General features: G+C 49.6%; 1 protein-coding gene across 5 annotated transcripts in view; it reads right to left on the minus strand.

Moving 5' to 3' along the window:
- Positions 1–22,361, minus strand: part of TIMELESS (timeless circadian regulator) — a 52,368-nt gene that overhangs the window by 17,414 nt on the left and 12,593 nt on the right. For all 5 annotated transcript variants that reach the window (XM_061615190.1, XM_061615186.1, XM_061615185.1 and 2 more), the window contains exons 7-18: positions 21,998–22,153; positions 21,164–21,297; positions 19,995–20,082; positions 19,016–19,195; positions 16,396–16,613; positions 16,149–16,252; positions 15,365–15,534; positions 14,255–14,383; positions 12,282–12,433; positions 11,194–11,291; positions 9,868–9,991; positions 1,921–2,122 (exon numbers count right to left, since the gene is read on the minus strand). In XM_061615190.1, coding sequence (XP_061471174.1) covers positions 1,921–2,122; positions 9,868–9,991; positions 11,194–11,291; positions 12,282–12,433; positions 14,255–14,383; positions 15,365–15,534; positions 16,149–16,252; positions 16,396–16,613; positions 19,016–19,195; positions 19,995–20,082; positions 21,164–21,297; positions 21,998–22,153 — 1,755 coding nt within the window. The remainder of the gene's footprint in view (positions 1–1,920; positions 2,123–9,867; positions 9,992–11,193; positions 11,292–12,281; positions 12,434–14,254; positions 14,384–15,364; positions 15,535–16,148; positions 16,253–16,395; positions 16,614–19,015; positions 19,196–19,994; positions 20,083–21,163; positions 21,298–21,997; positions 22,154–22,361) is intronic.

Here is a 22,361-nt window from a genome sequence, read left to right on the forward strand (position 1 = left end):
AACTGAGGTTATTATACTTTGGACACATAATGAGAAGACATGATTCACTAGAAAAGACAATAATGCTGGGAAAAAGAGAAGGGAGTAGAAAAAGAGGAAGGCCAAACAAGAGATGGATTGATTCCACAAAGGAAGCCACAGACCTGAACTTACTAGATCTGAGCAGGGTGGTTCATAACAGATGCTATTGGAGGTCACTGATTCATAGGGTCACCATAAGTCATAATTGACTTGAAGGCACATAAAACAACAACAAAGTCTCAGGACCCAGCAGTCACTACTGCTTGGCTATGGGAGAGTTTCATGATTTTTTTTAAAAAAGTAGAGATGCTCCTAGCATCTCCTTTAAAGCAGGCTCTTAACCTAGGCAACCATTTTAGGGCATCTTAAAAATTCTAAACACACAACAGAAGGCAGAATACCTGTCTGAGTCAAGTTAAGACAGAAGGGTAATCTGTGGATTTGGGCCTCCCCCTCCCCTCCAGTCAGCTCACTTTGTGATTCTAAAGAACAAAATTTGAAATGACTTTTTTTTGCAGCTGACTCATGCCAGATTGTCTCTTCTGCAAATTGCTGAAAACAAACATTCCCCCAGAAGGGCATTCTTGGTTGATTCTCAAAAGATCATGTTAAAGGCCTCTCCTTTTTTTGAGGTTTGACTAGCAGACAAAATGCTAACTACGGATAAATAACAAAAAGAAGGAACTCAGTTCAAGCAATGCCTTAAAGTGTTCAGAACTCTTTTCTCACTCATTCTTACAACAACCTTGTAATAAGGCATCATCCTCATCTTGCAGGTAGAGAATGGAGGCTGAAATGTAGCAACTTGCTACAGTCACCTGAGTGGTAGAGGCATAACTTGACTTAGGGACTTACCTGTTCACAGATCAATCTCTTATAGAGCAATCGTATGCATGTTGATCCAGAAATAAGTCCCACTGTGCTTAGTGGGGCTTGCTCCCTAGTAAATGGATTTAGGATTACAGCCTATGCTACACTAGCTCACAGTTTTAATTATAATTATATAATAAGTGTACCACTGAAGCCTTTCTGTGTTCAAACTAGATTTCATTCAAATTACTCAGTACTTTCAAAAAAAGTTACAAAGGCACTAGGCTTCTAACTAAAGGTTAACTGAGGTCCATCAGTAATCCACTACCACTTAAAACTCACTGCTCCGAAATGCATCCTCTGGCACAGATGAGTCATGTAAAATATGTCAGTAATTAGCAGGGCTTTTAATTTAGCAAATGAAGTTAAATACAGCAATGAACAGCAGCAGATATTTAGAAGCCGGAAGTATTGCAGTAGATCCAAACTCCGGGAACAGAAGATGCTGAACACCGAGAGGACTGGAAATTGCTTCACTGCTAGGCAATGGCTTGGATATGGAAACAGTTTAGACTAAGGTTAGCTGGATGCATTTTCTTATGTCATTCACTGTGCTGTTCTGGTTAACAGTTTTAAAATTAACTTCCTCCCTCCACCCCACCTTAAAAGGTTTTTGCCATTGTTTAACTTGCAAAAACCTTAAGTAAAAGCTAAGTTTGTTTTCCTTCGTCAGAGACCTCCTTATTCACCCCACGCTTAATTACCTTCTTACAGGGCTCACACCTGTGCTGTTGCACCCTACAATGAATCAGGCCACTGGGCAATCGAGACCAGTGCTGTCTTTTCTGGCAATGGGTGGCTCTTCAAGATCTCAGGCATCCCAGTTCTGCCCCCTCAGGATCTATTTAATTGCAAATGCCACACTTGAGCATAGGACCTTATACATGCAAAGCGTTTGCTCCATTACTGTAGGGAACCCACCATTTAAACAAAAGGATTTTTTTGGTAGCAACAGCAACCCACACTTGAACCCTTAACTTCCACATTTGTGATCAGACACGCAAGCAACCAAGGTATTGTGAACCTCACCTTGTAAGCTCTAGCCGCAGGGTCACTGAAGAGCCGGTTGAAGAGGCAGAAGATGGAAAGCTGAAAGAGCAGAGCCTCCATCTTGAGGTCATGTGCAACGCGGTGTAACATCTTTACCACACAGTGGTTAGTGTGGGTACTGTTCTGCTGGTAGTTCTTGAGGAGCAGGACGTAGGCCTTGACTATGTTAGCACTAGCAAACCTGCATACCGGGATATAGACATTAAATGTGTTTAGGGCTACAACCAGGGTGAGATATCTACAGTCAGAACTGTTTGTATACTGCCAACGCCACAGAAGTGCAAAACATGGAAATGGACACACAATTCAGCTTCCTAAATGTCAATATGTGTGTGTGGGGGTTTACGTTTCTAGTCCTTATGATGGATGAGGGAAAAGTCGCTTGACTGCAGCTGCTGGAGAAGGAGATCTCCAGCAGCAGCAGCAGGAGGAGGAAGAAAGCACGCCCGGAAAGCCAGCGAGTGTCAGCTCTACACTGCATCAGCAGTGTCAGGGGGGGCTGGAAATTCCTGGGTCTTTCGCAGGGAAGGAAAGTCCTTAGCCAGCAGTCGGGTTGTAAATCAGCCAGGCCTATCCGAAGCGTACTTGCCGAGTCAGAAGTCCAGAAGCGAGGTCAGTGGAGGTCCGGGATCAATTGCCAAGGAGGTCAGTCAAAGAGATGCTGCAGGGAAACTAGGTCTACACAAAGCCACGCCTGACGTTGCAGTCAGCAACAAGCTGCAGCCAAGGTGTGCCTTATAAAGAGCAGGATGGACAGCAGGTGTGAGCCCTCAGCGTTTGGGCCTTAAGGAGACAGGCCTGCCTCTCTTCTGCCTGACCTTCTGCTGTCTACGTTCTGCAGGTGAGGGGGGAGTATCCTGTGCACTGTCTGTGTCTGGCTGCAGGGCCTCTGCTGTCCCTGGGCTGCTCTGCAGCTGAGGGGCAGAAGGAGTTGGATTCTCAGGAGGCTCCTCCGTGTCTCCTGCTGCTCCTGGGTCTGCTGCTGTTACTCCCGAGTCGTCCTCATCTGAGGAGTCCTCTGACGGGGCCATGACACCATCCCCCGCCCCACGACCAACCCACCGCCTCCCGCCGGGGCCCGGCTTATCCGGGTAGCGCTGGTGGAAGCGCCGGACCAGACGAGGGGCATGCACCTGCGCCGCATCTTCCCATGAGCGTTCCTCAGGGCCGTACCCCTGCCAGTCTATGAGGTACTGGAGGCAGCCCCGATGCCTCCGGGAGTCCAGGATCTGCGCCACTTCGAATTCCTCTTCCCCGTTGACTTGTATCGGTGGTGGGGGCCGTGGTTGACTACTCAAGGGGTGAGGTGGGAGAGCGGGAGTCAGCAGTGATCTATGGAAGACAGGGTGAATGCGGAAGGAGGCAGGGAGTTGGAGCCGGAACGCCACCGGGTTAATTTGCTGGGTGATCCGGAAGGGACCTGCATTCTGAGCCTCCAGCTTGTGAGACGGCCGTTGCGAACGCAGGAATTTGGTTGAGAGCCATACCCGGTCGCCTACCTTCAGCGGCGGGCCTGGTTGGCGGTGGCGGTCAGCAAAGTGCTTATACGCGTCCTTGGCCTGCTCCAGCTGCTCCTTCAGGACTGCCTGCAGGGCTTGCAACTCCTGCAGCATGACATCCGCAGCGGGGACCGGAGACGGGGGTCGCACTGAGGGGAAGAATCGGGGGTGGTAGCCGTAAGAGGCAAAGAACGGGGTCTGGCGCGTGGAGGCATGCACGGAGTTATTATACGCGAACTCCGCCAGCGGTAACAGATCCACCCAATTGTCCCGCTGGAAGCAGGTGTAACACCGCAGGTATTGTTCGACGGTGGCGTTGGTACGTTCTGTTTGTCCATCTGATTGAGGGTGGTGGGCGGAGGACAAGTGGATCTGGACGTTCAGGGCCCGAAACAGGGCCTGCCAGAACCGGGCGGTGAACTGGGCTCCTCGGTCAGAGATCAGGTGGTCGGGGAGGCCGTGTAACCGGAAAACCTGGGTCAAGAACAGTTGCGCAGTTTCTGAGGCAGAGGGTAGGCCAGCACAGGGGAGGAAATGGGCCATCTTGGTGAACAGGTCTACGACTATGAGGATGGTGGTCATTCCCCGGGAGACCGGTAAGTCCGTGATAAAATCCAGGGAGACCGAGCGCCAGGGCCCGGGGGGGGGTAGGCAGTGGGAGCAGGAGCCCCGGGGGCTTGCCGGGGTGGCTCTTGGCTCGCTGGCAGGTATCACAGGCCGCTACATAGTCCTTGACGTCCGCTTGGACCCGGGGCCACCAGAAATCCCGTAGGACCAGGTGGAGGGTTTTATACGTTCCAAAATGCCCTGCCGGCTGGCTGTCATGGCAGAGGTGGAGCACGTCTCCCCGCAGAGCTCCCGGGGGAACGTACAACCGGTTCCGGTGATACAAGAGGCCCTGCTGCAAGGAAAAGGGGCTGTCCCGGGCGGGCATCCCTGACTGGAGATCTCGCTGCTGGGCCAGGGCGTAGGGGTCCTTTTGCTGCTGTTCCTGCACCCGGTTCAGGAGGGGTTGTGGTTGGTGGGTAGCGGCGAAGCTCTCTGGGCGAAGAATTGGGCGAAGGGGGCGATCGACCTGCTCGGCTCGGTATTCTGGCTTGCGAGAGAGCGCATCTGCTAGGGTGTTTCGGCGGCCAGGGAGGTAGGTGACTGTGAACTGGAACCGGGATAAAAACAGGGACCACCGGATCTGGCGTTGGTTCAGCCATCGGGCGCTTTGCAGGTGCTCCAGGTTTCGGTGGTCTGTTCGTACCTGGACCGGATGGCGTGCCCCTTCCAGGAGATGACGCCAGGTCTCGAAGGCTACTGTGATGGCCAGTAACTCCTTCTCCCAAATGGTGTAGTTCTGTTCCGAAGCGTTGAGTTTCCGGGAGTGGAACGCACAGGGGAGCAGGGACTGCTTGCTCCCCACCGGCTGAAGTAGGACCGCTGCCACTGCCTTATCCGATGCATCGGCCTCCACTATGTAAGGTCGGGTAGGGTCGGGTTGCTGGAGGATGGGTTCAGATGTAAAGGCGTGTTGGAGGCGCCGGAAGGCCTGTTGAGCAGCCTCCGTCCAAACAAACTTCTCTTTGCCTCGAAGCAGGTCTGAGATGGGCGTGGTGAGTTCGGAGAAGTGGGAGATGAACCGGCGGTAATAGTTGGCGAAGCCCAAGAAGCGCTGCACATCTTTGGGGCTTCGCGGAGCTGCCCAGTGGAGGATGGTCTCAATTTTGGCGGGGTCCATCTGGATACCCGAGGGCGAGATCCGATGGCCTAGGAAATCCACGGTCGTGAGGTCAAAGGCGCATTTTTTGAGCTTGGCAAAGAGGCGGTGCTCCCACAGGCGCTGCAGCACCACTCGAACGTGCTCCTTATGTTCCGAGGGGTTCCGCGAGTAGATCAGGATGTCATCCAAGTAGATCACCAGGAAGCGGTCTAGGAGGTCCCGGAAGATGTCGTTCATGAAGTGCTGGAAGACAGCAGGGGCGTTGCACAAGCCAAACGACATCACGGTGTACTCAAAGTGCCCATAACGGGTGCGGAAGGCCATCTTCCACTTATCGCCCTCCCGCATACGCACCAGGTTGTAGGCCCCTCTCAGGTCTAGTTTGGTGAAAATGCGAGCGCCCCGCAGCCGCTCTAACAGTTCTGGGATCAGGGGCAGAGGGTAGCGATTCCGAACTGTAATCTGGTTGAGGGCGCGGTAGTCATTGCACAGCCGGAGTTCCCCACATTTCTTTTTGACAAAGAGGACAGGGGCGGCTGCAGGGGAAGTGGAAGGGCGAATGAACCCTCGGCACAGGTTCTTGTCTAGGAACTCTCTGAGGGCTGCCAGTTCGGGTTCTGACAGGGAATAAAGCCGGCCCACGGGAATCTTGGCTCCGGGGAGCAGATCAATGGGACAGTCGTAAGGACGATGGGGCGGCAACTGGTCTGCCTCTTGCTTCCCAAACACATCCGCGAACTCCCGGTACTGTTCCGGTAAGGCCTCGGGCACGGAGCTTGCCTCCTGGGTCATCAGGACGCGCTCCTTCGGCCTCCAGCAGTTGGCTTGGCAATAGGGGGATCCGAGGGTCAGTCGGCCCATGGACCACTGGATGATGGGGTCCTGCCGCTGGAGCCATGCCAGGCCCAGCACGACCAGGAAGTGGGGTGCGGCAGCCAGGTAGAACTGGAGGCTTTCCTCGTGCTCCCCCAGGGCCATGTCGAGCAGCACTGTCTCCTGTACTACAGGGCCCGAGGCGAGAAGCCGGCCATCAATAGTCTCCACCAGGAGGGGGCGGTGAATGGGTTGACTAGGAACCCGGTGGAGCTTGGCAAAGGACACGTCCATAAAATTGCTGGTGGATCCCGAGTCCAGCATGGCGGGTACTTGTAGGGTCCCCCCTTCTGGGGACTGTCAGTGTGATCAACACGGTCAGATGCTTGGGCGGTGAGGAACTGAGGTGGCAGGCCCCTTGAACCACGAGGTTGCCCCGGCTCAGGGGCCTGTGAAGGCCAGGGCATGGACGTTTCCCGAGGCAGGGGCTGTGGGTCGTTTCGCGGAACACTGGGCTGCAAAATGTCCCGGGGGCCCGCAATACAGACAGAGGCCCTGTTGCCGGCGTCGCAGCTTTTCGGCCGCAGAGAGACATGGCCGAGCCCCTCCCAGCTGCATCGGTTCTGCCGCGGGTGTAGGGTCCTTGCCGACAGGCTCCAAGGGCCCAGCCACTGGGGCTGATGCTCTGTAGACTGGCCGGGGTCGGTTGGCAGCACGCCTGCTTTCCAGCCTCCCGTCAATCTGGAGACACAGGCGTATGAGGGCTTGCAGGGTTCCAGGGCGCTCCACCCTAGCTAGCTCATCCAGGAGCTCATCCGACAGCCCCTCCTGAAACTGGTCCATGAGAGCGGCTTCGTTCCAGCCCAGGGTTTGTTGCAATAGACGAAAGTCTGTTACATATTCCCCCAAGGGGCGTCGGCCTTGCCGCAGCCTGCGTATCCGGCGGTTGGCTGTGGCAGATTGGACTGGGTCCTCGAACGTAGCCTTCAGTTCTCTGGTGAAGGCGGCTAGGTCATTGAGCACGGGGCTCTGCTCGAGGAGCAGGGGCGTGGCCCATCTAGCTGCCACCCCGGTGCAGAGATTAATCAAGAATCTCACCCGGGTCTTATCATCTGGGAAGGCCTCTGGGCGTAACTCCATGAAGAGCTGGGCCTGGGCCAAGAAGGCTGAGAGCTGATCGGAAGCCCCAGTAAATTTCTCTGGGAGAGTCACAGGGCACTTCGCTCTCCCTGTAGGGAGAGGGGGTGGGGCTGCTGCTAGCTGGGTTTGCAAGCCTTGGACGGCCAACAGCAGCTGGTCTACTTGTGAGCGCAGGAGCAAGTTTTCCTGCTGGAGTTGCTCCATGGTCAGCACTTCCCCCACTCCTTTGTTGCCTGCTTTGTTTGGGCTGACTGCAAACTGTCAGCTCTACACTGCCTCAGCAGTGTCAGGGGGGGCTGGAAATTCCTGGGTCTTTCGCAGGGAAGGAAAGTCCTTAGCCAGCAGTCGGGTTGTAAATCAGCCAGGCCTATCCGAAGCGTACTTGCCGAGTCAGAAGTCCAGAAGCGAGGTCAGTGGAGGTCCGGGATCAATTGCCAAGGAGGTCAGTCAAAGAGATGCTGCAGGGAAACTAGGTCTACACAAAGCCATGCCTGACGTTGCAGTCAGCAACAAGCTGCAGCCAAGGTGTGCCTTATAAAGAGCAGGATGGACAGCAGGTGTGAGCCCTCAGCTTTTGGGCCTTAAGGAGACAGGCCTGCCTCTCTTCTGCCTGACCTTCTGCTGTCTACGTTCTGCAGGTGAGGGGGGAGTATCCTGTGCACTGTCTGTGTCTGGCTGCAGGGCGTCTGCTGTCCCTGGGGTGCTCTGCAGCTGAGGGACAGAAGCAGCTGGATTCTCAGGAGGCTCCTCCGTGTCTCCTGCTGCTCCTGGGTCTGTTGCTGTTACTCCCGAGTCGTCCTCATCTGAGGAGTCCTCTGACGGGGCCATGACAGGGACCTAGACTCTGATGTTATGACAGATGAATCCATTGAAGTGTCCAGAACACGGTCTTATCTTTCATTATTGGATGAGTTTCAGTTGGTGCAGCTTGAGGAAGTGGACAAGGTGCTTGGAATGGTGCGGGCGACCACGTCTGCTCTAGATCCTTGTCCATCTTGGCTGGTCAAGGCTAGCAGGACTAGTACCACCGGCTGGGCCAAGGAAGTGATAAATGCCTCCTTGAGTGAGGGAGTAGTCCCTAGCAGCCTCAAGGAGGCAGTAGTGAGACCTCTTTTGAAGAAACCTTCCTTAGACCCAGATAACTTGAACAATTATAGACCGGTGGCAAATATCCCCTTTTTGGGCAAGGTTCTGGAGCGGGTGGTTGCCAATCAGCTCCAGGTGCTCTTGGATGAGACCGATTATCTGGATCCGTTTCAATCCGGTTTTAGGCCTGGTTTTGGCACTGAAACAGCCTTGGTCGCCCTGTACGATGACCTCTGTCGGGAGAGGGACAGAGGGAGTGTGACTCTGTTGATTCTCCTTGATCTCTCAGCGGCGTTTGATACCATTGACCATGGTATCCTTCTGGGGAGACTCGTGGAGTTGGGAGTTGGAGGCATTGCTTGGCAGTGGTTCCGCTCCTACTTGGCGGATCGTCGCCAGAAGGTAGTACTTGGGGAACATTGCTCGACACCTTGGACTCTCCATTGTGGAGTCCCTCAGGGGTCGGTTTTGTCCCCCATGCTCTTTAACATCTACATGCAGCCTCTGGGTGCCGTCATCAGGAGTTTTGGAGTGCGTTGCCACCAGTACGCTGATGACACGCAGCTCTATTTCTCCTTTTCATCTTCTACAGGTGAGTCTGTGGATGTGCTGAATCATTGCCTGACCGCGATAATGGACTGGATGAGAGCTAATAAACTGAGACTCAATCCAGACAAGACTGAGACACTGTTGGTGAGTGCCTTCCCTGCCCACATGGTGGATGTTCACCCTGTTCTAGATGGGGTTACACTCCCCTTGAAGGAACAGGTTCGTAGTCTGGGAGTTCTTTTCGATCCTTCCTTGTCTCTTGAGGCGCAAGTGGCCTCGGTGGCAAGGAATGCGTTCTACCACCTTCGGTTGGTAGCCCAGCTACGCCCCTATCTGGACAGGGATGACCTCGCCTCAGTTGTTCATGCTCTGGTAACTTCTAGGCTGGATTACTGTAATGCGCTCTACGTAGGGCTGCCCTTGAAGACAGTTCAGAAGCTTCAGCTAGTGCAAAACGCAGCAGCCAGACTGCTGACGAGGACCAGCCGGTCAGCACATATAACACCTGTTCTGGCCCGTTTGCACTGGCTACCTATTTGTTTCCGAGCCAGATTCAAGGTGCTGGTTTTGACCTATAAAGCCTTACACGGCGTGGGACCGCAATATCTTGTGGAACGCCTCTCCCGCTATGAACCTACCCGGTCACTTTGCTCAGCATCTAAGGCCCTCCTCCGGGTACCAACCCATCGAGAAGCCCGGAGGACAGTTACTCGATCTAGGGCCTTTTCTATAGTGGCCCCCGAACTGTGGAACAGCCTCCCCGAAGTACGCCTGGCGCCTACGCTTCTATCTTTTCGGCGCCAGGTTAAGACCTGGCTATGCTCCCAGGCATTTTAAGCGTTTATGTTATAATTTTATATTTTTCTTTTTTCTTTTGTTGCTGCTTGTGTTTATTGTTTGTTGTCTGATTTTATTGTTGATATTTTGTATTTTAACTTTTTTGTACACCGCCCAGAGAGCCACTCGCTATGGGCGGTCTATAAATGAAACAAATAAATAAAAATAAATAAATAAATCCCCCAACACTACCCGTTGATATCTACCGGAGAGACAAGGGGAGACAAGGGGAAAGAAAAGGGGATGGAACACCTTGCTGGCTCTTAAAACATACCACTGTCAAAACCTGCTTACCGCTTCACATAATCCAGGAAAGTGAACTCCTTTTCGGATACCTGTACAGATGCCAACTCTTCTTCAACAACCTCTTCTTCCTCAGTTGCCTCCTCAGCTTCATCTGTCTGTGGGGTTGATTGTCCTGTGTACATTGGAAGGGGTGTGTGACATTTATTATTTATTTATTGTATTTGTATACCGCCCCACAGCCGAAGCTCTCTGGGCGGTTTACAGTAAATAGCATGGCTACCAGTCCCATTCATCCAGTAGCCTTGGCTGGGCAGAAGGGGATATTAGAGGAAGGGGGAGTGGTGCCCTATTATTCCATGAGCAGCACTGCCACCCTCAGTCAGCAAAAAGCCAAGGAATGCTAGAAAGCGGTGAAGGCATCTCTGGGGAATGGATGCCACAAGAAAGCATTAAAGAAGCCTGCCAACATTCAGTGAATGGTCCATACCTAAACTTCTGGATCAGAACACTGCCCTATTCTCATCACACTAAAGAAATGTATCTGGTTGTGTTTTTTTTTTAAAAAAGAAGACTAATACAATAGCTGAATAACACTATGTGAAGACCGCTTTTTTGCTGTCTGCCTATCGGGAAGGAGTCCGCCCTTCTCCATAGCTCAGTGCAAGGGAGGGAAGCTTAGTACTCCATTCCTTTATATATTTTCTTTCTGACTACTTGCGCTCTAGCCTGCTCAATTCCTGGGGGAAAAGAGAGAAAGAACACAGAGCAGCCTCCTCCAACCTTGGGTCCTCAGATGTTGTTGGTTTGCAATGGTGGGGGCAGCCTTTTCCAGCCCGAGGGCCGCATTCTCTTGGGGGAGGGACAACGGCGAGTAGTGGGTGGAACCAGAAGAAAAGTGTGCACGGCAACAAATTTACTAGTTTCTACTCACACACCCCTCTCTGTGCTCCATGCAGGCGAGCAAGAAGCATCATCAGAGCTCAAGGACACGTTCCAACTAGGCGAAAACACTCACAGACGATATGAAGCAGGCCCAGAGAGGAGTGTGGCCTGGGAAGAGTGTGTTGGGGAGGGCGCCTGGTTTGAGAAGAGTCCCAAGGGCCAGACAGAGAGGCTTGGAGGGCCGCGTTTGGCCCCTTAACCCTGAGGTTCATCATCTCTGGTCTACAATCTCCATCATCCTCAGCCAGCACGGCCAATGGCCAGGAATAATGAGTTGCAGTCCAACAACATTTTGGGGAGCCAAAGTTAGGGAAGGCTGTACTAGAGAATAGTGGCCAGATATCGAGGAGCCCCTTCCCCTTCCCAGCTGTGCCGTTGGCCAAGGCTAGCCTGCTCCTGTTCCTTCCTACTCGACTCATGGAGGATACTCACGAGGGAGGTTGGTAAAGAAGATTTGTCTCAGCAGCTCAGTCTCTTCATCTGGACCAAGGGAGGATGATCCAAAAATATCCCCTTCTGGCCAAACTTCCCTTAGAAAAAAGAAGGAAGGTGGGAGGATTAGCTGAGCACAACAGGGACAGCAGGGCTCATACTTCCTTCACACCAACATCAAGAACTGGGCAAAATCAAGCACACACACACGTAAGTCAGCAACTCTAGAATTGCAAACAAGGGCAAGAATCCAGCAAACATTACTGCATGTATGAATCCAGCAAACAAGCCTGTATGTGTGAATCCAACTTGCCTTCATAAATACATTCAGAAATGGAATTAAGTTTCCTTCAGGATAACATTCCTAAGACTATTTTACATAAATACCTTAATAAAAAAAGAAAGAGACCTGTGTGAAGCTGGTGATCTTTTCTTTGCTTGTGGAGAGAAACTAATAGAACTCCCAATTTTACCCCCACTTCCACCTTCGTTCATTCCTTCTGTACCCTTCCTTGTGTCATTTTGTAGATTGCAAGCTCCTTGGGACAAAGAACTGCCTCATCATTATTCTGTAAAGCTCCATAAGCATGACAAGTCCACCTTGGCTACACACATCCCAGGATTTTTGGAACTGATCCTCCTGCTAAGCATTCATTAATAATGTTTGTTCAGTGAAATGGAACTGCTAAAAGATCTCTTAAACTTGTTATAAAATATTTAGCTGAAAACCCAGCTGGTTCTAATGCTTCCTTTAAAGTTTTTGACACATAGTAATGAACTCTGCATCCCATCCATAGAATCACAGAATAGCAGAGTAGGAAGGGGCCTATAAGGCCATTGAGTCCAACCCCCTGCTCAATGCAGGAATCCAAATTAAAGCCACCAGGTGAAACAGGTCTTGCAGAGGCTTCAGCCTTCAGCCAGGTGGAGCTGCCAATCTGCTTCCATCTATTGTGAAGGTAGAGCTACCTGTGGCTCTTAAAGAGTCTCAGGCTTAGACAATTGTGTTCTAATTGTGCACACATCCCTGTGGGTTTTCATCCACAAGCTATTAGGACACAGTACATCCCTTGAGATTGCTTCCTTACCTTGCCGAACGCAAAAGGGACAGGGCTTCATGTGCCTGGCCAGCCAGCAGGCTGTCTTGAATCCGAATCATGGCTTCAGCTCGCTGCTCCTCCAGTGGGATTTCTGAAGCAGCATCAAAGGGAACAACATCCTCCAGAAGAGGTTTGGAACCCTAACAGTGAGAAAGGGATGCTGCATGTATTCCCAAGAAGGGCAAGATTAATAAAATAAAGGGGCAGTGTTCAACTAACGCATCCTGTTGGCGCAAGGATTTCCACTTGTGCAATGGGCCTTCCCCCCCCCCCCAAATCTACTCCAGAAGGTTGGAGAGTCCCCTAGAACAGATTTAGGGGATGTGCAGGGGGAGAGGATAGGAGAAGGTTCCAATTGCACAAGCAGAAATCCTTGCACTGACAGAACAATTGGGTTGTACGCTATCCAGTGCTCCACAAGAAACATTCAGAGGAAGGCTTAAATGCAGATTCACACCAATATTCTCTACCACCCCTGTTTGACAACGTTTCCATTCCACCAAAGCAGACTATCAAACAATATGAACATTTTAATTTTAACATCTGCCTAGATTGCAGATCAGCCTGCTCTCCATACATCCACTTTTATCAAGTTTTCCAAAGGAGGGCTATCCTGCAGTCTCAACATAGGGTTGAGCCACTGAACAAAACCAATTCAATAGTTGAAAATCCTAACCAGGGCTTGAAGTGGAAGAAAGACATGGCCCTTTAAGGAGACTTTTTTCTAGACCATCCAGCAATACTATCCCACCCCACCCTATTACGACCAAATAGTAATCTCTTACATTTGCAGGTGAAACTAGCTATCTCCTTTTTGGTCTTGTATCAGTATCAGTAACATCCTAAACATCACACAACTAGGAAATACTATTAGAAGTATAGGTATGTGGTGTAGTGGTTAGAGTGTTGGACTAGGGCCTAGTTGGCCATGGTACAAATCCCCACTCAGTCATGAAGTTCACTGGGTGATTTCTTCCCCTCACAGGGTCGATGAGAGAATGAAATGGAGAGAGGAAGTACGACCAATACCCATGTGATAGACTGGCATCCAGGGAAAATGCTGCAGCCAGACTTCTGACGGGAGGTGTGACCATGTCACCCTATAATACCTCTGCTCAGAGATCTGCACTTGTTGCCAATCTGTTACCAGTTCAAGGTGTTACTATTGGTATATAAAGCCTTTAACAGCTTGGGACCAATTTACTTGCGAGACCGCCTTACTCCATAAGTGCCCACTCAAGTGCTTCAATCTGTGGAACTGGCCCTGTTACAGGTGCCACATAATATTTGTTTTGCACCGTTTTTAGTGTGACAGTACGTACTCTTTGGAACTCACTGCCTATTGACATCAGGCAGGCACCTTCGCTGTATTCCTTAAAACTTTTTTGTTTAGGCAAGTCTACCTAGACGCATGGATATTGATGTATTTTAATCTTTCTAGTTTGTTGTTTTAACTGTTTTTAAAATGTTTTCATTACTTATTTTTCATTGTTTTATTGATAACTTTAATGTCTTTTGTAAACCCCTTAGAGGTTTGGTCTTTTGTTTTTTACAATCAAGAAGTATATTATTATTTTTTAAGTACCATATATGCCCCCTTGAGCTTCTTGCAGGAAAGGATATATATAAATGCAATAAATAAAAATACAGAAATAAAAGTAAATATCAAACTGGAACAGAAATAGTTTACTTCATTTTGCAAAATAAAACTAAGCCTATTAATATAAAATTACTCAAGGGGGAAGTTCCCCCCCCCTTGTCTTTAATAACATTTTCTGTGCAGTTGAAGACCGAAAAATGCAGAATATACGAGTCCAATTTTATCTTCTGTACAGTATCTGTATGCAAATGATCTGCATGACTTTTGAGGAGTGGCCACAGCTCAGTGTTTTAGCGCATGCTTCGCATGTGGAACTCCTGTGCCAAGCCCAATATTTTCCCTCCAGACTTTATTATCTTACTTTAATGCATTTAGCGATGTGTTCAGCCAGCCCAGGCCACATCTTCTCCAACTCTTCAGGAGCTGGGGGCTGCGCATCTGAGCCAGGAGGGTGAGCCTGGGGCTTCTTCCTCCTCTTGAATTTCTTGCTCTGCAGCAAAACAAAAACAAAAACATGCCATCTGGTTTCTGATCCAGCTTTAGAGGAAAAGGTTATGTTGATACAACCGAAGCATTCCCAAAATCCTTTATTCACAAGTACTCCCTTTGAAAAGAAGCATGTGCAGGCTTCCCAAACACCACCAATCAGCTGATAGCCGGCGCTTTCCAAGAGCTGTGCAAGAAGCTTTGCAGGATCAGATGATCGGTGATGCCTGCAAAGCCCCTTTTGTCCATCATACATTATGTAAGGTGCAGGGCAGGTGGTTGTGGTTTGGCCACTCAGCAGTGAAGCTCCCTGGATGACTGGCTAACCAACCTCACAGGATTGTCGAGAGGAAAAAAATGAGTGGTGGTGGGGACTGGGTTTCTGCAGGAATTTTTCCAGGGACAGCAAAGCAAATACTCTAAACACACACACCCCTACAATCAGAAGACAGGTCTGCTATTTCTAACAGATCTTGTAAGTGAACAGTGGCAAAGCTTGGATAGACCTAGCCTCTGAGAAACTCTTTTTTCATGTCTACCCCTCCATTGCTTTTCAGTGGGTAGACCTGGCATTCATGGCTTAATGATATGTGCAAACCAGGCCAATTGGTGTTTCTCTCTAACCTTTTTTTTTGTCTAATTGGTTAGATCTGCTTTCCTAAATGTCTGTCATTGCTATGACTTCTTTCTCACACAACAAATGAAGAGAATAGCACCTGCATGTTTTGCTTCCTATCTTGGGTTCTACAAATGCTAGAAATGCTCACATGCACACCCCCACACCCATAGCAAGCTAGGATCAGGTTATTATAGTTCATCTCCCTCTAGCAAATGCCCTGGGGTAGGTTGGGTGGGGTGTCGGACAAGTACACTGGCTTTATCTTCTTGGAGGAAGGGCAGAATAAAAATGTAATAAATAAAATATTACACAACAGCTGCTGGCCAAAAAGTTGTTAAAAGGAATAGCTGCCCTACATAAAAATACCTGGACCACTAGGTTGTTCCTCCCTTTGCAAAATCTCTCCAGCATCTTCAAGAAAAGGTGAGCGGTCTCCACCAGATCTTTGAGGAATGACCTGGGCTGCTTTGTCTCATCAAACTTACGGAAGAGGGTGAGGAACAGGTCACGATACTCCATCAAGTAGAAAACGTTGTCTAGGGGAAAGAGATGGTCATGTTGTTAGTTTTATCCATACACACAGTCAGCATTTCTCTCCAAGTGGTTCTTCCTAACCCCTTTTGGTCCCTGGGAGCCCAATGTCAGGAGCTGGGCAGCCTGTACATTAGTACAAGCAAGAGGCAATCATTTCTTTCCTCTTTATTGTCATCCATTGGCTCCATAAAGTCACCATATTGATGGGGGAAGGGACGTGGCTCAGTTGTAGAGCATCTGCCTTTCATGCAGAGGGTCCCAAGTTCAATCCCCAGCATCTCCAGGTAAGATTGGGAGAGACTCCCGCCTGATACCCTGAAGAGCTGCTGGCAGTCACTACTGACAATACTGAGCTAGACAGACCTATAGTCTGATTCTGTACAAAAACAGCTTTCTATGTTACCTTTTCACAGCTGGCTGGATCCTACGTGCAAAAGAAGAAACAAGGATCTTGGTGCTCCTAACAGACCCTATCCACCCACCACATACAGTTCTCAAGACATGCCCATCAAAGCACAGCAGGTCAGTACTGGCTCTGGAACCGAGTCCTAAGTAGTGACAGGAAACACAGAATGCTGGTCTAAGAAGCTGCGTTTTTATAACTAAAAATCCTCACTCTTTAGGATGTGGCTGCTGTTGCGCACAGCTTCTTCTTGCGAGTGGTCCATTTCATGCACAGTCATCAGCAACTCTTGATAGGCCTTAAGAGCCAGATGCATCCTGGGGAGACCGGAAAGGAAGGATGAGAAGCAAGAGGCCCTTTGACTTTGTACAGAAAGGTGAGAGAGAAGGACTCATTCAAAGGCGCACAACCAAAAACAAGAGTGAGAAACCCACTAGGCCATTTCACAAAGTCCCCTTACCTTCTAGACCAAGATGTGGCCTCCTTCTTATCCATGAGTAACATTTCATAGTAGTTGGTCAGACTCTGCTCGATGAAGTGGAAAGTACGAACGCTAACAGTCTCAGAAACCAGCTGTGGCTGGAAAGAGGAAGCCCGGTTGAAGGCCATGAAAAAGGTCATGGCCCACAGGTAGTATGTCTCATCATGCTGCTGGGCCTTCTCTCTGATCAGGTGATCCTGGTGCAGGGGGAGAAAGAGAATGAATGTCGAAGAGAGTAGCTAATCGTACACCACCCCTGTTTTTGGAGGGGTTTGTATTATGGTCCTATTAGGGTCATACAGGAATACCCCGCTATATGGACCTTCACTTAACGTACACTCGCTTTTACGGACATACTCCATACTCCATACTCCACCATGCCCCTGTTTACGTACGCTTGCTTCACATTTGTGGACACTTAATGGTTCATGGGGGTGGAAACAGACGCGATCGCGCCACCGCAAATCAGCTGGAAGGCGCGATTGCGATCAGCTGAGAGGCGCAGCAGCACAGCAGCAGAGGCTTTAGCGTGGGGCTTTGAGGCTCCGCATGAAGGAGAGGTAAAAAAAAGCTTTAAAAGGTAGTGCTTCACTTTAAGGACATTTTCGGTTTACGTACTTGCTCTGGTCCCATTGAGTACGTTAATGCGAGGTATTCCTGTACAGGACAGCAAAAACGTTCAGATTCAGAGCACGGTGGTAGGTTCTATACAAAAGATGCACATATCTGCTCATTTTGCATAACTTATGCCATTTCTAAGATTCTGGAAAAATTGGGGAGGTGCTCCAAATAATCTAGAATATTGGGCAAAGAGTAAAGAAATGGCAAACGGAAGGGGACGGAGACCAAGAATGGGGGAGCACAAGGTTAGCCTGAACGCTGAAGTGGTGCTTCTTACCCATTCCTCCAGAATTAAATACATGTTACTAGTTTTATTTATTTGAGAAAATGTCAGCCCCCCGAAACTGCTTCTGAGGAAAAAAAACAAATGCAACAGCTAAATCGTAATAAACAACAGCATGAGAGGCACACAACAGGGTCAAGTTAAAAATACATGGCTGCAGCAGTACATTAACACAAATTAAAAGGCACGACAGAATAAAAGTGTCTTTGTGCCCCCCCCAAAACCCAAGGAGGGAGTTCCGCAATCTGGGTGCCGCAACAGGGAAGGCCCTTTGTGTCCTCATCAAGCGTACCTCCAAAGGTGCCAGAACCTACAGCAAGGCTCAGATGCCAGACAGAACGTTGCTAAGAAGTGATCCTTCAAGATAACCTGATCCCAAGCGGCTTTCAGTCTGCAATCCAAATCCCTGGGTGGGGGCAGCAGCGGAGCTTGATTGATCGGAACGGCCACCGCAACACTCCCATCACTCATGCCAGAAGGGTGGGGGAAAATGCATTTTTACAGCGCCATCTCTCAGACTGGCATAGAAAAGAGGTCCAGATTGGGTCTGTTGTTGCCACATGAGATGAGCAGGGCCATCTCAGGAGCCAGTGGATTCAATGCCGGCCCAGTCCCTCCCATGAAATGCCCAGTTTCAGGGGGTTCTGCTGTCGATGGTAGTTCCCACTTGCCAGCTGTTTGGGTGGATGCATGGAGCACTCCTCACAGGAGCAGCATTGGGGATTCCTCTGCCTCATCCATATCCTCTCCAGCTTGGTGGATCAGGGGTTTGGATTGCTCTCTAGAGCTTGAGAGTTAACACCACACACTTTAGAGGGCACCAAAGAGTGAAACAACTTCCACTTGTTAAACAGAACTCCCCACCCCCACAAACCTCTTCTGCGAGTTCCTCCAACCCTCCAAAATGATTTTTTTGGGGGAGGGGGAGTTCTGTTTTGAGCAGAAGTTGTTCCACTCACACAATGACATTATTGGTTTCAAACCAAACTGTCTAACAAAGGTAAAATTTAAAATCTTAAAATACAAAGATCCAACATGAAAATAAGATCTAAGACTGAATAGAACCAGCACGAAAGAATGACATCAGACATAAAAAGATATACTAAAAATATTTAAGACTGAAAATTTCCTCACTTCTAAATTATCCCAGCACCTTGAACTCAGTTTTGGTACTGCACGAGCTTCATCTATCTAGAAAACTGTTGAATAAAAGCCTAGAGTGAAACGCAGGCTGGGTTTTTCACTTGGCCTATTGGAGGCAAGTGCTGCCACTTCTTCTTTCCACAACCAATCAGCTCCCTACAAGACTTCACCAGCAACATCCAGGTTGATGTCATAAAAAGAGATCTCCTGCTACAGATGGGGGTTGGCAACAGCCTCTCTCTTCCTCTTGTGCAACCCACAAAAGGAACACAGAAGCAACAGGATTAACAATAAAGATGAACGATAAAGATTGCCGTCCTGGGCTCCTCCTGGGAAGAAGGATATAAATAAAATAATAAATAAATAAAATAAAGATGAAGTCTTGCCAGATCCGGATGGTTTGTACACTTACATTCAGGAACGAATATCACCAAGTAAATTATGTTGTAGCACCTTCTGACATCACTAATATCCCTCTCCTCCCTATTCTCTGTCAGGACACTCTATCTGCCATCCCTGTGCTCCTTTGCAGGATACAGTCCTCACTCTCACCTTGACCAGATACATGAGGCGATTGTAACAGTTCTCCAAAAACTCCACACAGAACTCCTTGAGGAAAAGCCGCACATTGAGGGCCGAGCGGCGAGGGGTGCCCTCCCCGTCACGGGCAAGTTGTCGCCTCTTTGGCACCCGCCGTACATCCTTGCCCAGATCATGGCTATAGTTCTTCACCTGCCCAGTAAACGAAGAGAGAACGGAGAAGATATGAAGGGGAAGGAGGAAAATGCAAAGTCAGCTTCACCTGCCCTATTATTACAGTAGGGCCCCGCTTGTCGGCACCCCGCTTTTCAGCATTCTGCTAATACAGCGGCGCCAGCGGGGTGATCAGCTGTAGCGTGGGGAGCTCCAGCCACCACACTCCAGCTGACAGTTATCAGCTGGAGCGCACGAGGTCCCTGCACTCCAGCTGATTGCGTGCTCCAACTGACAGGGATCAGCTGGAGCATGCAAGCTCCCCACGCTACAGCTGATCACGTGATAAGCTGTAGGGCGGGGAGCTCACATGCTACAGCTCAGTAGGGGCCCGCTTTTCGGCAGGGGCCTGGAATGGAACCTGCCATGAGTGGGGCCCTACTGTATTTACTGAACATCCATTCTGTCCTTCCTCCTAAAGCAGCCCAGGGCAGCAAACATAAACAACAATACAACAAGAAAAAGAAAAGCATACTAAAAACCACTAAAACATTCCAAAACACAATTAAAAACATTATTACATCAGTGATGATCAGGTTGCCTATACCCTGTCTGTTGTCCTGCTTGTTCTAGCAAGTATGGGAGGAAGTGCACAATGGCACCTGGGGAGGAACACATCTGGAGAATCCACAATGACAGCCTCCTTGGCAGTGGAGCGGCTTGTAAAGAAAGGCAGGAGGGCTCTCTGGGCTACAACCCGGCAACCTTGAGCAGCAAAGCCAACCCTTCAGGCTTGAGCAGAGTCTCCCCATCAACCCCCTGCCAAGCATCAACTTACATTGTGTAGCCCCTTGTGCATCACAACATCTCTGTCTCCGATAGACTTCAAGCCCTGGATGACGTAGCAGCCACCAAAGCGAGAGTGCCTGGGGGAAATGGGAGAAGTGGATACATCTATTGAGATGGAAGCATTTTATCAGGGAAACCAGCACATTTTTAATGAAAGGGCAAAGGAGCAGGAAGAGAGGAAGCTAGAAGCTGTCTCATACCAGCGTCAGACTATTTATCCCTCCCTGACCGGCAACCGCTGACCAGGATCTCAGGCAGAGAATACCTGCTTCCATTTCCCTTTATTTTTCACTTCTAATTCTTAAGCTTTGTCAAGTGAAGCAGCCAGACACCAAAAGAAGTGTTGAAAGAGAAACTCCCAGAAGGTTGGACTTTAGTGCCCTGTACAATCCCTTCTGGTCCTTTCTCCCATGAGCACTCCCTACGCCCGTGCTCTGGTATTGGCTGGGGGCCCATTTGCATTTTACAGAGTGTTGCTGTTTGATGTGCTGAACAACTGCCAGGATCAGCCAAGAGCTTCCTCACTATCCCTTATTGTGAACCACTCAAGGCTGTGGAGTTGAGAGAAGAGAGGACAATGGGCCTCCTCTGAAGGGTAGAATATAAATTTAATAAATAATATTGTTGTCCCAACTCCAGCACTCCAGTGATGGGTTACAGAAGACAGGCTAAGAGGAACCCCGGGCTGGGCCAGGAACTGGTAGTGCTCATAAGGCTAGAAGGGTCTCATCAAAGTTTACTCCTCCACCATCCACACTGGCCTTCCATAGGTCATCTGAGAAGGTGCCACAGCTCAGTGATAGAATGCACGGCCAGTTAAAAGGATGAAGTAGAAGTCTATGGGAAAGAGCCTTCTAAAGCTGTCAAATTCTGTCCCTGACTAGGAAGGGTCTATAAAATCAGTGAGGAGAAAAGGAAGAGGGCTGTGGCTTAGTGGCAGAGCATCTGCTTTGCATGCAAAAGGTACCAGGTTCAATCCCTGGCATCTCCAGGTAGAGCTGGGAAAGACTATCTGCCTGAAACTCTGCACAGCTGCTGCCAGTCAGTGTAGACAGCACTGGGTTAGATGGACCAATGGTCTGACTTGATATAAGGCAGCTTCCTATATTCCTAAGAAGGAAGCAGGGCCCAAATGCAGCCTCTTTATCATGTACTTACCTGCTGCTCCGCTGGAGTATACGGCTCTTCTTCTCAGCCAGTTCCTTCTGCCTCAGGGCCTCCAACTCTGCCATATCTGTGCCCCGTTCCTTGGCCAAGCGGGCCTGCCCTGTGGCTGCCAGTTGCTCCGGGTTCTGTTAAGGGCATACATAGTCTTCTGTGTCCTCCTGGCAAGCCAAGCAAGGCTTATCCAGCCCTCCAACCCCAAACTACACATCTCAGCAGACAATGGTCAGTGCGGGCCGCATTACAGAGACATGGCATCTTTCTTTCTTCTCCAAGCCACCTCCAACGTGGAGAAGGCAGGGATGGGGAGCCTGTGGCCCTCCAGTGTCACTGGACAACAACTCTCAACATCCCTGACCACTGGCCGTGCTGGCTGGGGCTGAGTCAGCTAGAGTCCAGTAACATCAGAAGGGCCACAGGCCCCACCCCATCCTTGGGTTATGCCAACTAACCTACCCATCACTTTGCCTAACAGTGACCAGTTCAAATACCTAGGACTCACAAAATGAGCATGCTCAAGACAGCCATCATTTGTTTCTGCCCATAATATGCGTTAATTGAAGGTACACTGTCTCTAAATGTGGAAGCTCTATTTGTAACTCACAGCTAACAGCCATCAATTTACTAATCTTGTTAGGGATCACAATTTTCACTAGTATATCTAATTTTGAATGCCACAAAGTTCCAGGGGATTAATTTCTACTTCTAAAATGGAGATTGTGTCCAAAAGAGAACCATACTGGTAGTTCAAGAGGTCTATCTGCAGCCACCTGCAGATTATCACCCACCTTGCCCAACTGACTCTCTCTGACACCCTTGCTCACTTACCTGGTTCTGAAACATAAGGGAGATGATCTCCAGCACATGCAGGCTCCACTGCTGCTCACTTTGGGAACTGGCCAAGAATTTGAGCAGGTCATCCATGCCACTTATGTGTATGGCCCATAGCACCCGGTCATGGGTGTTGGCATCATCGTCAACTTTCTGCAGGAAAGACCATAGAAGCATGAGTCCTAGGGCAGAGGTCCTCATACCAAAGAAGGCTCTTCTGCTGAGTAGGGATATCAAGGGGGGGGGGGAGGAACACCACAGCTGTTAAGGACAGGAACAGTGTCCACTGCTGGTTTTAAACCTGCATCCCAAGAAACACTGAGGTTCTTTAAAAAAACACCAAATACATACATATATATGT

Source organism: Rhineura floridana, chromosome 3 (assembly GCF_030035675.1).
Source record: "Rhineura floridana isolate rRhiFlo1 chromosome 3, rRhiFlo1.hap2, whole genome shotgun sequence".
Taxonomy (NCBI): Eukaryota; Metazoa; Chordata; class Lepidosauria; order Squamata; family Rhineuridae; genus Rhineura; species Rhineura floridana.